The sequence below is a fragment of the Triturus cristatus genome, chromosome 8, assembly GCF_964204655.1.
Source record: "Triturus cristatus chromosome 8, aTriCri1.1, whole genome shotgun sequence".
NCBI classification, from domain to species: Eukaryota; Metazoa; Chordata; class Amphibia; order Caudata; family Salamandridae; genus Triturus; species Triturus cristatus.
This window is the reverse complement of record NC_140591.1, coordinates 834553442-834567741: the sequence shown is the minus strand read 5'-3', so window position 1 is coordinate 834567741 and position 14300 is coordinate 834553442. Positions and strand designations below refer to the sequence as shown.

The 14300-nt window shown below is 43.1% G+C and overlaps 1 protein-coding gene across 2 annotated transcripts in view; it reads right to left on the bottom strand.

Moving 5' to 3' along the window:
• Positions 1–212: 212 nt before the first annotated feature.
• The window catches only part of ARHGAP6 (Rho GTPase activating protein 6), a 1083331-nt gene continuing 1069243 nt past the window's right edge, over positions 213–14300 (bottom strand). For both annotated transcript variants that reach the window (XM_085622292.1, XM_085622293.1), the window contains exons 11-13: positions 8635–8897; positions 3986–4066; positions 213–2699 (exon numbers count right to left, since the gene is read on the bottom strand). In XM_085622292.1, coding sequence (XP_085478418.1) covers positions 1996–2699; positions 3986–4066; positions 8635–8897 — 1048 coding nt within the window. In that variant the 3' untranslated portion in view covers positions 213–1995. The remainder of the gene's footprint in view (positions 2700–3985; positions 4067–8634; positions 8898–14300) is intronic.

Sequence of the window (14300 nt, the reverse complement as noted above, 5' to 3'; positions counted from 1 at the left end):
CTTTGCAGTGCACATTGTCAAATCAGATCTCCGCTTTCCGTTCTCTCTTTCTTTGGTCAATTGTCACCTTTGGCGCAAATCATCATATCTGTGAAATTAACGCTCAGCAGAGGTAACAAAATATTTTCAAACACTTATGAAGTTTTACCCTTGTGATATTTCTGTGATATATTCACCACTTTTTCACTTGTATTAAACACTACCCAACAGGATTCTGGAATGATACTTTATAAACTGTAATCCAGTCAGGTTGCAAGTACGTTGGATTGCATACATTCCAAGACAAAGATATTGCAGTAACAATAATACAGTCGACATTGGCAGTACAACAAAATGATGACTGATAAAATACTTTTGCTCATCTTTTTTTATGCCTTAATTATAGCACAGATTTTGACATGAACATGACATCGCAAAGAAGGTCTCGAACTGCATCCCAATTAAGACAATTGTGTTTTGTAAAGCTGCTGTCTTGGACATCTTATCCTCAATCAAGCAAAAGTTCTCTGTTGCAATACTGACATACACTGCCACCAGGAGCAGTCTTGCTATACATGCCAAAACAATCACTTGGCCCCTTAAAGTCGAACATATTTCCTACTACAGATTTATGAGCGATGTACATCCTTGCAAACTTTGGCACAATCTTTGTAAAGAAGTTGGAGTTTTCCAAATATTGGAATACCACTCTTAAAATGCAACATGGGAATCCGTTATCAAGTAAAATGTGAACATCCCCCACTCGAATATAATTTTTTTTTAGGTGTCTGGGTTGCTAGTGCTTTACATACTGAAGCCTTATAGGGGTCAAAAACAAAATATATCCTCAAACTTTTGTGCCCCTTTTTTTGGCTGTACAATTTATCTGGGCATCTCGGATTCCAGTTTATTGTTCGGAAACAATACATGAAATCTTACATCATAAATACGTGCATATATTATATATATACTGTGTACATAAAATTGCATTTGAATGAACATGGAAGTCAGGACGTTTGTGTTACACTTCTCACTTTGAAATTAGGCACGGCCTTACACTACTGCTTGCCAAGTAACACCTACAAAAATAATTTCTTAAAAAACTAGCAAATTTCATCATTTGCTTGCAGCACATTTATAGGACATAGTAATTTGTGAATATGTATATATATTTATATATACACATATTTTTCTTGCTTTGCTAATACTATAACGAACAATATGGCTTTCCACGATCAGGTACCGCGGTAGTGTTTTGCTGAGGCAGTGGAAGAAGGCATTTTCCCTTCTGGTAGGGGTACAGCACAGAAACCAGCTTGTGCATGCTCAAGAAATTCAACGATTATCATGGCAAATAAGTGCAGTGACGATTAAAAGCAGTCATGATTATCCATGTTGCTTTCTGTATGTGAACAATTAATATATGATTATCATACATAACAGATAATAGAATATGCAATCATCAGCGCTGCATATATTGACTATACCATGGAACTACAATGCAATGTTCATCCCTTGAAGTTTTAAAAGAACTAGTAAAACAGTTCAACATTTATGCAATCTTATATACAGCAGAGGCCTCTATGCAAGGGTAGTCGTACACTATAAACGTTTGAGTTCCAACCGAACGGCAAGGGATCTCGCAAATTTTAATGCTCCTTACATTTGTGGTGGAACAGGCCGCTAGGTAATAGCACGGTTCAGCTATGACAAAACATAATAAAACATTTTAAAAACATCTGCCTTTCAGCTGCAATAGAAAATCTTCTTCTGGTCTTCTAACATGAGTTGGAGCCTGCTGCAACTCACAACTAACTGGCCGCCTGCTTCTGGCCGTTGTCCAACAGCAAATAGAAAAGGTCCCTTTTATTTAATAAAGTAAATTATGTTATTCTGAAATAAACAACTTTCGAAACAAAATGTCAGTTCAGTATAAAAAAAATATTTAAAAAGTCTGTTGTAACCATTGTTTCTTTGTATCCTATCAAAGCTAAATTCTTGTGGCTTCAATATCTGTCATACGAGGGTTTCAGGCAGAGCGTCTGGATTGTCTGCCGACAGAAGCTCCCATATCTGCCAACGTTCTCTTTGCCACTCTTGCCAGTCTTGCTCCGCCACATTTTGACTGTTTTTGTGGTTGGTTGGAATATTCCATGACAGCTGCTTCTGCTGACCCGATGCCAATTGGCATGTGGCATTTGCTCCAGCTTTCCCTCCCTCTGCAAGGCCTACATCAGTCTCTTGCCGTGGTGGACGCCACGGTACCTGCTCTGCTGAGGAGACAGACTGTCGGTGAGTAGGCGCAGTGCTAGGCTTTGTCTGGCCAGGGTAAGGAGGAGGGAGTCTTGCATCATTTCTATTGATATCTAGAAGACGTTGTAAAGGTGGTTTTGAGTGCTTGCAAGTAGACTGGAACTCATCCACAGTAATGTCCTCTGTGCTGCTGGCAGTTGCATGTTGGTCTGACCTCGGATAAGACCGATGTGAGCTCAGCCGACCTCCTTCAATTTGTGGTGTGCTGGAAATACGAGATACAGTCGCATGAGGCTTGCACTCTGTGATAGCAGTTGCGGTGTGAGTCCTTCGTAGACCCGGCTTACCATTGTCCAGTTTATCTGCATTATCTTGGCATTTGCACCAGTTCACTGCCAAGTTACCCTGAGAAAGGGAACATTGTCCATGATGCAAGGGACTGCTTTCATAAATGTCTCCATGCGAACCTTAGAGTTGAAAAAACAAAAAAAGAGAAAGTAAACAAAAATATTTTAATCTCGCATTTTACCAATTCTCAAACCAAGTCAATGAAATATCCAAACTGTTTATTCAAAAATTCCAAAATGCTCGAAATCTCTAGCTAGCCAGAGTTAAAAACATCCATACCCACACCAAAAACTTATTTCATCCACCATGCTTTCCAAACAAACATATCATTTCCGTTCCACTAATAAAACACATTAAGCAATGCCCCCAAAAATACAAGACATATTAATGAATACACAGCCTATAGAATTATAGTTTGGTATTTGCCAATAACTGGGCTTTTTCCACTGAAGAGTTCCAAGTGACATAGATTTGACAATGATAGCATAGCTCAAGCTTCTTTTTATAATGTCACTTAACGTTCTGAAGTAGAAAAGTCTATGTTAATGACAACCACTTGTGTATAATTTTATGTAGCATATGCCCCCTTCAATACTCTTCCCATGCTCGGATGATGTGAGCCGGGTAGACGAGGCATGGAGAAGTCATGGACAGACCTGCCCTCCCCTCCCCTCAGGATTTATCCCCATACTGTACATTAAAATATACAAGTACCGGTTTTCTGCCACCCACACCCATCCACCAAAATACAATAAACGTACATGCTTTCCAGTCACCCTCCGCATTACCCTCCCCTTCTTCCGCCCGAATAGAGAAAACATACCTACCACCATCCCTAACTAACCTTTGTGCCTTCCTCCCCACCCACACCCAAAGCTCTCTGCTTTCATTGTAGCAGCAGAGAGCCATCGCCATCCCAATCCCAAAAGTGGGCTCAGTGAGAGCAGGCATGGGCAGCCATCCTCTGTCAGCCGCAGGTCTGCATAGACAGGCAGGGGACATGGGAGGTAGTGGCTGACAGTGTTAGAACAGTATTGTCTCAAAACCTGAAAAATAGCACTTCTAAAAATAATACTTCCCAATTATTAGTTCTTCAAATAAATACTTTGAGAAAGGAATACTTCCCCAAGTGTTTGTTCCGTAATATATTTAGGTACTGAGTGAAAGGGCCTAAGGCTAGGAGCGAAAGGTATAGGGTATCACCAGCCATTCCAACACTTTGCTCAGGACTCCGATGACCCATGCAAAGAGGTGGAAGAGCAAGGAAGCAATTACTTCCCTGAGGTATGTTATAGCAGCGAACAACATGTGACGTAAGAACAGTGAATAATCGTACTTCAAAGCTGGTATACACACAAACCTATGCAAACTATTTGAAATATACAATACAAACCGAAAAGAATACCTGTCATTCCCTGATCTTTTGTCCCAGATTTCAGTGTTGCATGCCAAGTGCCCCAAATGTTGAAGGGCTCCTCTGGAACTTCTGGAATGAGAAGCAGCATAAGATCATAAAGCTAAAAGAAAAAGATTCCTCATGACAGCAAACACATCAATATCAGATAAGACTAGTTTAGAGACTACTCAGCAGCTTTTCATTGTTTGGTTTATTGATGATTTATAGGTGTTTTCGGATTTCTTTATACATCTATGATTAAGTGTATTCTATTTTGCTTTTAGATAGGACATACTGTTTTAATGGAGGGCTAAAAGGGGGAAGTCAATTTAGGTACATAAATTTAATCTTTACATTTCTTTTGGAAATTTCACCTTGGACTCTTGAAAGGCGGCCAATCGTTTCAGTACTCTGAGGTTGGGTGGCACGTATTTTCTGTTGGTAAGTAGGGTTAGAAACAGATCTCACTGAGCTATTAAAGGCCAAAACACTCCACAACCAGCCCGGAAAACCTAAGCCCAGCAGAATTTAGAGGCCATCACTTTGTAGTAATAATTTTCTGCAACAATAACTATCTTGATTGAACAGAATACTTGAGAGCCCCGTAGGACAGTACAGTTTAACTTCTCCTTTCCCCAAAACAAGGATCCAAATGACTGGCCACAGAAAAGGAGCTAACACTCCAGGGACAACATCAGAATGTTTAGCACTACTTTCAATACCACAAAGCACTTATTCTGTAAGTGTACTGCTCAGCAGGGAACCACCACCCTCTGCCTTTTCCTTTTTCCAATATGTAGAAAGATAATATAGCAAAGAGATCTCAACTCTGAATATTTTTAAAGCTTTGGTTAAACTTGAATAATCTCAATCAGGAAATACAGCAGCACTGTGCTGCTAAGTTAAGGAGTATGCCATGTGTCTATAGCATCTGAACCATGTGTGAAGACTAAAGAGCCCCCCGAGGCCCAATGCCCTGCCTGGTGAATGGGAATTGATTGCAATGATGTACCATGGTCATGTGCTGGGATTCACACTGGAGTGCTAGAATAATTGTGATCCATGGTTCGTGGTATTTTTGTGTGGTAAATAGGAGGCTCAAACTGCAGCCCTTACACAAATTAGACACATTTCCAAAGTGCAGGCATATTCTAACAGTGGTCCTAGATGATCTGCTGAATGGTCTCACATGTCTTAGGAGAGAGCCAGCAGGGAAGCCATGAGTGGGGACATTCAGCTCGGTCAGTTCTTCCGGTGCAGGAAGTAGACAAACATGCGGCAAGGTCTTCCCTTGTTTGGGTAGCGACACACATATGAACCTCCTTAGGAACCAACAAGTGGTTCCCTTATACAAACAAAACATATAAACAGTGTTCTCATGCTGTGAAATGATCCAAAAACAGACTACCATATAATCACTACTTAAACCAAATACTCACTGTTTGCCTATGTCTTGAGCTTTCTCATTTCGCTGTGTTGCGTCTTCGTCTTAACTCAGGGGCACATTATTTGCATACTAAAATGTATTTTTTTACTTAATCTGGTGTCTCCTTCATGAGAATGAGCTTTACTGAATTGTGCTGCTAGCCCTTTCAGTTAGCTATTAAATATGTCACTGTATATCTATAAAAGCAAATGCAATTTTAAAAGTCTGGATAAAAGAAGAAAGAAGCTGAATGTAGAAAATGTGCTGGGCAATATAGGAATGTAATACAATTCTAACTACTAGTATACATATTCCCACACTGTCCAGCACACTTGTGCAATGTTGATGTTGGAACTTGTGTGTTGTAATTAGTTTGTAAAGGGATGCCAATAGGGAGGCCTTCTGCCTCTCTTCTAAACGTACTGCTTAATATTCACCGTATACGTATCCTTTTGTATCTGTTGTTACTGTATGAAAATGAAGTTTAAAAAAAGGTAATTTAAAAGTAGAGGAAAGCTAGATACATGTAAATGAAACAATCACCAGCACACCGAGAAACCAAGAGGGAGGGGCTAGTTGAACCAATAAATGCTAGGTTCAACAACAGGAAAGAAATCTTCGTAGTCCTAAAATACTTCACCACTCCCGCAGGAGTCCCCGGAAACATCAAACCATCACAAGTCGGTGCAACAGCTTCTCGAACTTCTTTTGCAGCAAAATTGCTACCAGATATAGCAACTTCTCCTCACAACCGGACCGACTGGCCCTCTCGAGAAGTCTCCCAGTGACAAAGGAAGTCAACACAATCACCACATGCAACACCATCATTAGCACAGAGGAACCCACAACAATCATAAAAACCATTCATTCTGGGGCCCGATGGACCCCTCCCCCCCACCATGTCTTTGACAAAAGAGCAGTCCCCTTCAGCGCACCCATCACCCCTATTCTCAACACCTCCATCAGAAAAGCCACCTTCCTGGAACCGTGGAATTCCCTAAAGAAACTCGACCAAACTCAACAATAACCAACCAATGTTTCTCCTTACCTACCCAGCCAAAGTCCAAGAAAAAGCAATCAACAGGCGCCACTCCAACCACCTTGCCGAACACATGCTTTTCAACACCACACAATGCAGATTCTGGCCCAAATACATCACAGAAGCCACCCTTAAAGCAGCAAAGGTTGACATCCAGATGATTCCCAACAGGGCGGTAACCACAGAGTTCATCCTTGTAGTCCTATCAGCAGCCTACAACACCATTTCCCACTCCATCCTAATCCAACAGACTCCATGAAGTAGGTATTAAGAGACCGTGAATGGATCTGCTCCTTCCTTAACGGAAGAACCGAAGTCGTCAACATGCCCCGCTACGGCTCTGAAGCATGAGATCTTATTTGCAGAGCCCCCCAACACTCTTCAACATTTACATGACCCCGCTGGCCTACATCATGTGAGCCCACAACAGAGAAATCCTCACACCGATGACACACAAGTGATACTCTCTCTCTTGGACAAAACACATTCAACACCAGAAACAAATTCAACACAAGCCTGACAGAAGCGGCCACCTGGATGAAAGCCAACTGCCTCAAATTGAACTCTAACAAGTCCTGGGCAGTAGTCTTCAGGAAGAAAGCATCTCAATGGGGCTTCACCTGGTGGCCCACAGTCCTTGGACTTCATAACCTTTAGAGCGACACAACGCTCCATCCACCAATCGCACAGCCAATTCAAAATATATTCCACAGATTCCATCTTAAATTGAATAATCCATTGAATCCTTATTTTATCCCATAACTTTCTCTTTACTTTCTCCATTCACGTAAGGGCCGGATATTACCCAATTTTTACAGATGCTATAGATATGCCTATACAGCCTTTTTCTGTAGCATGTGGGATACATAATTCATCATGGGCAGCTGTATTCGCTTTAACCCAAGGCATTTCGGGCTGGACAGCCCTTCATCAGGTGTAGCTATAAATTCAAATTAAAACCGCTATTAGTATTTCGGAACATTCAGCATCAGACATAAGCTGTGGTGTCTTAACCCATAATACAAACTGTACTCCATACTTATTTAGTAGACAAATAGAATACATGAACACATACAGCCCATTATCTTTCGTAAAGAAACATAAAAATAAAAAGCTAAATGAGCAACATCAACTAAATTCGCCTCTTGTGCAACTAAACGCCCCACAATGTGCATCAATCTCAACTTGCATAGAGCAATAACCTCCCCGAACCAATCTTCATTAACTTTACCTGCTCATGCTAAGCACTTTTCCTAGCAATGAAACTGATTTCTCTCCTCCTCGTTGCATCACTGTGCGAGTGCTCAACCAACTAACTACTGCCTCGTGAGCACAATTAAACCAACCCCCTGAATGCCTCCCAATGAATCACCTAATTCTAATAGCCAATTGCAAAATCAACCCTACTAAAACTACAAGTTCCAATAACCATGGTGTGTCTTGCAGTCGTTGGACCCAGCCCTACACCTTGCTTGCAAGAGAGAAACCTTGGAATCATCATAGAAAACAAACTGGACATGACTACCCAAGTCAACACAGTGGTGTCTGTCTGCTTCAACACATGAAGGTTGTTGAAGAAAATCTTTAAGCTTTAAGTGGCTACCAAACAACACCAAGAAAGCAATCAGCCAAGCCCTCATCACCAGCAGACTAGACTATGGAAACACCCATTACGTAAGGATTACCAACCAGCTCACAAGACCATCCAAAACGCAACAGCCAGACTGGTCTTCAACCTCCCACGCTGAGCCCCCATCACACCACACCTTAGGGAACTCCACTGGCATCCAATACACAAGAATACACCCAGAAAGCTCCCACAACACTGGCCCTGCATACCTTTACAGCATCATTCACTTCCACCACCATTCCAGACACCTCCACTCTGCCAGTATCTCACTAGCACACACCCCACACATACACAAAAGCAGAGCATGGGCCCACGCCTTCTTGTACTGGACGCCTAAAGCCTGGAATGACCAAAAACACATCAGAGCCTACTCCTGTATTCTTGACTTTCGAAGAAGCTGAAGACATGGCTCTTCAAGTAAGCCCCCAGAGCACCTGGATACCCTCAAGGGCTATTACTTCGCTATAAAAATACTGACTCCATAACATAGTACACAATTAAACATGTCTGAACAACCATTATTCAAGCTGGTTATAGCTCAAGCTGTGAAAGCCAATCCTTACCTTTTGCAACCCATGGTCCTGGAGGTCCTTCCCTTGATTTAGGCTGCATGTGGCCAACAAGAGCATACTGTTCCGGTACCTTGAACAGTTTGTCCGAGCTGCTGGCTATTTCTTCTGGCCTTGCTATCAAACAGCGCTCTGAGAGCACTGGAGAGTTGTTGTCATAAGGAGAAACATCTCCACTAGAAGCTTTGTTGGAGTCTGTAGATGAATGCCTTCCTCCAAGGGCGAATGGCCGATCGGATCGCAGCATCTCTGGGCTCCTATAAGGGAGAAGGAAAAGATGACAGCAATAAAAAAATAGAAAAACACCAGTAACAATGGGTTTAATGTCTTTTTAGGTCTCGCCTGATCCAGCGCATGCGCTGGTTTGGCGAGACTTATTGAGAGGGCTCCAAAAAGTGCTACCAGGCCAGCCTAGTGCTACAGTGCATGTGCGCGGGCGCGCGCGCCGCGTTTTACCGTGATTACTTTCACTTTCGGCCGCACGGCCACTTTGATGTTTGATCGTGATTGGATCGCGATCACTTTCACTTTCGCGGCCGCACGGCCGCTGTGCATAGCCAATAGGTCTCGCTTTTGGGACCTTATAAGTATTTAGTTACGCAACTGTTGCATGGCTAAACACTTATAAGGTCCCAAAGGCGAGACCTATTGGCTATGCCAATGCTTGTTTAATGAAGCTGCCCGAATCAGACAAGTTCACCTGAAACCAAACCGATGTTGGATAAATACAACAGTAACATTTGGTTATTTGAGTTGACAGCGGTGTCCTGATAGAAAACAGACATATGAGCAGCCAAAAGACAGTCAAAATGGTCAAGCAGAGCAAGGAGTTTAATAATAAGACGAAACAAGTTTTGAGCAACACAGAGGCAATGCCACTTGGGTAAACCTCCCCAATTGAAATCATCGGTTCCACCTATTTCAGAGAACAACTTTGCAGGTTATTTTACATGCATTTTTAGAATTAACACGTAAACCTGCTAGAATGCAGCTGTTCATTTAAAGTGAGTGCAGGTACACAGGGACAAAGGATTGAGAACGTGATGTGAGTAGGCAAAAAATGATGAGTTTGAGGGAAAAGAACTTTGCGATCTGATAAATGTTTTCCTCACAGAGAAAACAGGTTTTTAAACTATTAGGATGACTGAGCTACGGAATCCACTTTCCAGTAATGGTATGAATCTACAGAAGCCTCGAGTCAACTTGGAGCTGGCGCAAGGGGGTAAATGTCGATTAGAAGAGGAAAGAACTCAACTTTAACAAACTAAAATCAAAGGACACAATGATGCTCTTCCAGTTTGTAACCCGTTTGCTACTCACTGGATACAATTCACAATTGTTTTTTAATAAACTGTGGTGGTCTCTGGTTTCAGTTCTTTGTGCTACTGCTGACAAAAAAAAACCTCAAATTCAACCAGAATAAAATATTTGTGCAGTAGCCGTGGTGTGTGCCTCCTTTGGGGCAGTGCTGCAGTAGTATTCTGAAATTCAAAACTGTTAACCTACATTTTTAACAATGCATTATGGTGTTTTAAGTTCTAAGCCAGTGATACTCAAAGTACGGCCGGGGGCCACTTGCGGCCCTCTTCACCTTTAAATGCGGCCCCTTTGGTGAACAGTTTATTTGCTTGCACTAATATTTAGACAAAAGATGTTAAATAAATAGGCAGGCATTTTTTAACCTGCAGATAAAATGCTTGCCCGTTTATTTAACATGTTTTAAAACCTCCTTACACTATCCATGACCCACCCAGACCCCCTCCCGCCACCCTGCTGGAATCACTGTGGCCCTCGGCACACCACAAATGGTACTTAGCGGTCCCATGGCAAATGTTTATGAGTACCCATGTAATCTAAGAGGTTTCATTCACAGGGGTAAAATTACTGATATCACCACCCATTTCTATGTTTTATAAGTAATGTCGCCATTGCCTTTTGATGCTATTTAGGCTCTTGGTTTTCTCTACACACTACTGGCGAGCCTAGACTGGCTGCCAATTCATTAAATAGCCTTGTTCAAAAGTCTCAGTATATTCCTTGGGACCAACTATAATCTAGACCTTATCTTTTACCAATCATACCTTCAAAGATACAGCCTTTTGCACAAATTGTACTCGGACTGATTACCACAATTTGTAAGTCTCGCAGTTTCTCCCTTCTTGACTCTTTAGAACAGAACAATCATCCTATTCCTCTTAGTCATCATTCTATATTCTCTTCCACAAACAGCTCAAGATATTAGTCTTCACAATGCCAATATTTTAGTTTCTTGCCATTCAGTCACATTTCTCATCTTTGATGCCAGGATACCACTATAGTATACCACTTTTACATGTAAAGCCAAACATTTACACATGGATGAATATTAAGCATGAATGTGTTTTCACAAAAAACCTGAAAATTCAGTATGTCCTAATATGCTTTTTATCTCAAAACAAACTGCAATTTCACCAATCCCGGAATTGCCCTCTTTCCCTATATTACACGGCAATTTTGGCCCCACCTTAACACGTCACAAATGCATAACCTAAAAGGGGCACTTAGCACGTGCCTTCTGTGTGGCCTAACGACATTAATAAAAAAATGTTGCACTTGACATCATTATTGAAGTGCATTCACTGTAGAATTATATAATTCATACATAACTGTGCGCCTTAACTGTATTAAATGGGAATCTTTCAAGTCTTGATGAATAAACTATCCTCACATATCTAAAATGTGATTACTCTAGAAATTATAAAGGATTTATGTAATGTGTGCACTAATGTTATACGTATACTTCATATAAAATGTAGTTCTTAGTCATACCTACACATGATTAGTAAAGATTTACCGTATGCCAGAAAATATGAATCTAATATACTGACAAAGTTATATTCATTTATGTTGAAAAGAGCACATGCATATTAAATGTGCACCATTGATCTAATATTTTAAAACTTGCCCTTACTAGGCCTCTTTTCCATTCTGCATAAAATACTGGTTTTCCTTTCATTGTTAGTTTGAGAATAGATACTACACTGTATTAGCGATTGACTGAGAGCCTGAAAAGACGACCTTGACAAAAGAACATGGAGAGCCAGAGCGTTAACTTAAGATTTCTATTCAGTAAGGTTACCATGTGAGTTTAGTTGAGCAAGGATGATGTTTTTCCCATGTTCAGTGTGGGATACTTTGCCGATGTTTCAGTTTATAACGTGACAATGGAGAAGGACAATAGAACCCCTGATGATGCGAACAGAGGGGTGATACCTGAACGATTTTAGTGGAAATAATTGAAGTCTACACTGTCTGACACTGGAGCACTTTTCCTTTGACTTTAAGAGGTTTAGACCTCTATGCTTATTCCTTTTAGTTCTTGCGGAGTGTCTCTTAGGCTAAAACTCAAGATTCCCCTGACCGAGGAAGACTCTTGACCGAGTTTCTTCTGATACTTTTCCCACTTCCCGTACTTCCCTAGTTTCTCTTTTTCTGCAGTTCCTTGAGTTAGATAAATTAACCATCCTCTTAGTTAAAAGTTTAACTTAGACGATTCTAAATTTACTCATGTATAGAAGAGATGACCGAAAATTCTTCTCTGATCACCAGATCTTAATGCTAATCTTTTGTATTGCTGTGACTGAACTTCTTGTTTGTTTAATACTGGTGCGTTTAAACTTATTTAGGAGGTTAGGTTTCGCAGTTGTGGTTCTGTATCATTATAGCATGGTACTGAGATTTGTGTACCTAAACTTGATTGCTAATTTGTAAGAAACATTCTTAACTTTAAACATTGATTCCTGGTTGTTAATGTGTGGCCAAATGTGTTACACAGTTAATTGAAACTGATTGATGTAATGTAAACTCTCCTCATCTCAGTTGGATAAAAAGGTCCATCGGAGGACGAATGGTAAGAGGGTAGGCCCAAAACGCTGAATTGCATCTGTATTCCAGCAATGCTCACAATGCCTCCCCAGTACCCTAAACACATCAAGCACATATAACTTGCAAGTTTTTACAAACAAGTGTGTTCAGGTTGGTGGAAAATAATAAACAATAAATGCTCAACATAAACCAATCACAGCTTGCTAAATGTTTATGTCTTGCAAAATTCACAAATTTCATGATTATGAAGTCAGCTGACACAAAATACAAAAGAATTAACCTGTCAAAGCCCACCACCACCTTTCTGAAGTACGAGTTACTTACCTTTGGTAACGATGTATCTGGTAGAGACGTTGTCTAGCCGCAGATTCCTGAACTTAGAATATTCCCAGGCGTCAGACTGGATCCGGAAACAACTTTGCAGCAGCACCTCTGCGAGCCAGGGGACGGCGCCACATGACCCCGCCCTGACTTTGTCCACGTATGTGATGTCAGCGAGGTCATATAAGTCTCTACTAGTGCGCTGACGTCAGTTTCCTTCTTTTCCGCGTGCAACACGTATCTGGAGTGAGCGGTTCCTCTGGCCTGTTTTCAGGCCTTGTCGACGCTTCGCGTCGGGACCCGTGTTCGATGCCTTCGGGCTTTAAAACTTGTAATTCCTGTTTGCGACAGATGTCCGTGACGGACCTGCATCTTATTTGTATGTGGTGTCTGGGCGAGCACCATGACACCACGGACTGCGAAGTGTGCCAACACCTGAAGCGAAGTCTCGCCGCGAGCACCGTATGAAGCTTCTCTCGGCACGGCTGTCCAGGTCGGAGTCGTCTCGCCCCCGGCTTCTTCTTCAATGGCAGGTCCCTCTACTGTCCGGTCCCGCCGTAATTCGGCCTCCGGGGTCCGGGGTCGCCGTTCGCCACTTGGTAAGTTGAGGCGCTTGTCGCAGAGGTGTTCAACCTCCCGTTCTTCTGTTGTCAGGGACACTGGTTTCCGGGTGTGGGGGCAACTCGGGCCCAAATGGAGGCATACGCCGCAGCTCTGCAGGCCTCCCTTGGGCCCTCTCCCATTCCTGGGGCGTCCTCGGGGACTCCGCTTCTTGTGGGATCTTTGACGGACTCGCCGGCGGGTTCGCCCCCAGCACTGATTGAGCCCCTGCCTCCCAGGGACGTCGGAATTGTGGTGCCGTTAGGGCGCGGCCCGGTTGGGTCCCCCTCTACAGTCCACGTGGAGTCGTTAGGGCGCGGCCCAGCTGGGTCCCCCTCTATGACCCACGGCGCCTCCGCCGCGTCCCATAGCCCCGCTCGCCTCCCTGTGGCACCGCAGGTGGTTCCCGCTTTGAGCACACCCCAGGCTCCCGGGCAGGCGGTCGCCTGTCCAGAGCTTGTGCCGTACCGGCGCCGGAGGCTCAGCTCCCCCTCCGTTCCTTTCTCTGCAGTCGGAGCCTGTTGACACACCCCAGGCTCCCGGGCAGGCGTCTGTCTGGAGCCAGGGTCGGTGCCATTCTGGCGCCGGAGGCTCGCCTCCTTGGCTCCGCCTCCGCTCCTTTCTCCGGAGTCGGAGCCTGTCATGGATAACGTGGAATCGGCACCGGGGCGGCGCCAAAAGCTTGCCTCGCCGGCTCCGGCGTATGCTCCTTCCTCGGAAGGGGAGCTTGTCATAGTCTTGGCGCTGGACTGCGCCGAGTCAATGCCTGATGCAGCCGAGTCGACGCCGGATGCAGCCTAGTCGGCAACTGAAGACGCAGGGTTGGTGCCGATGCGCGTCGCTTCGGCGCCGTGTCAGCGCAGAATTATGGACTC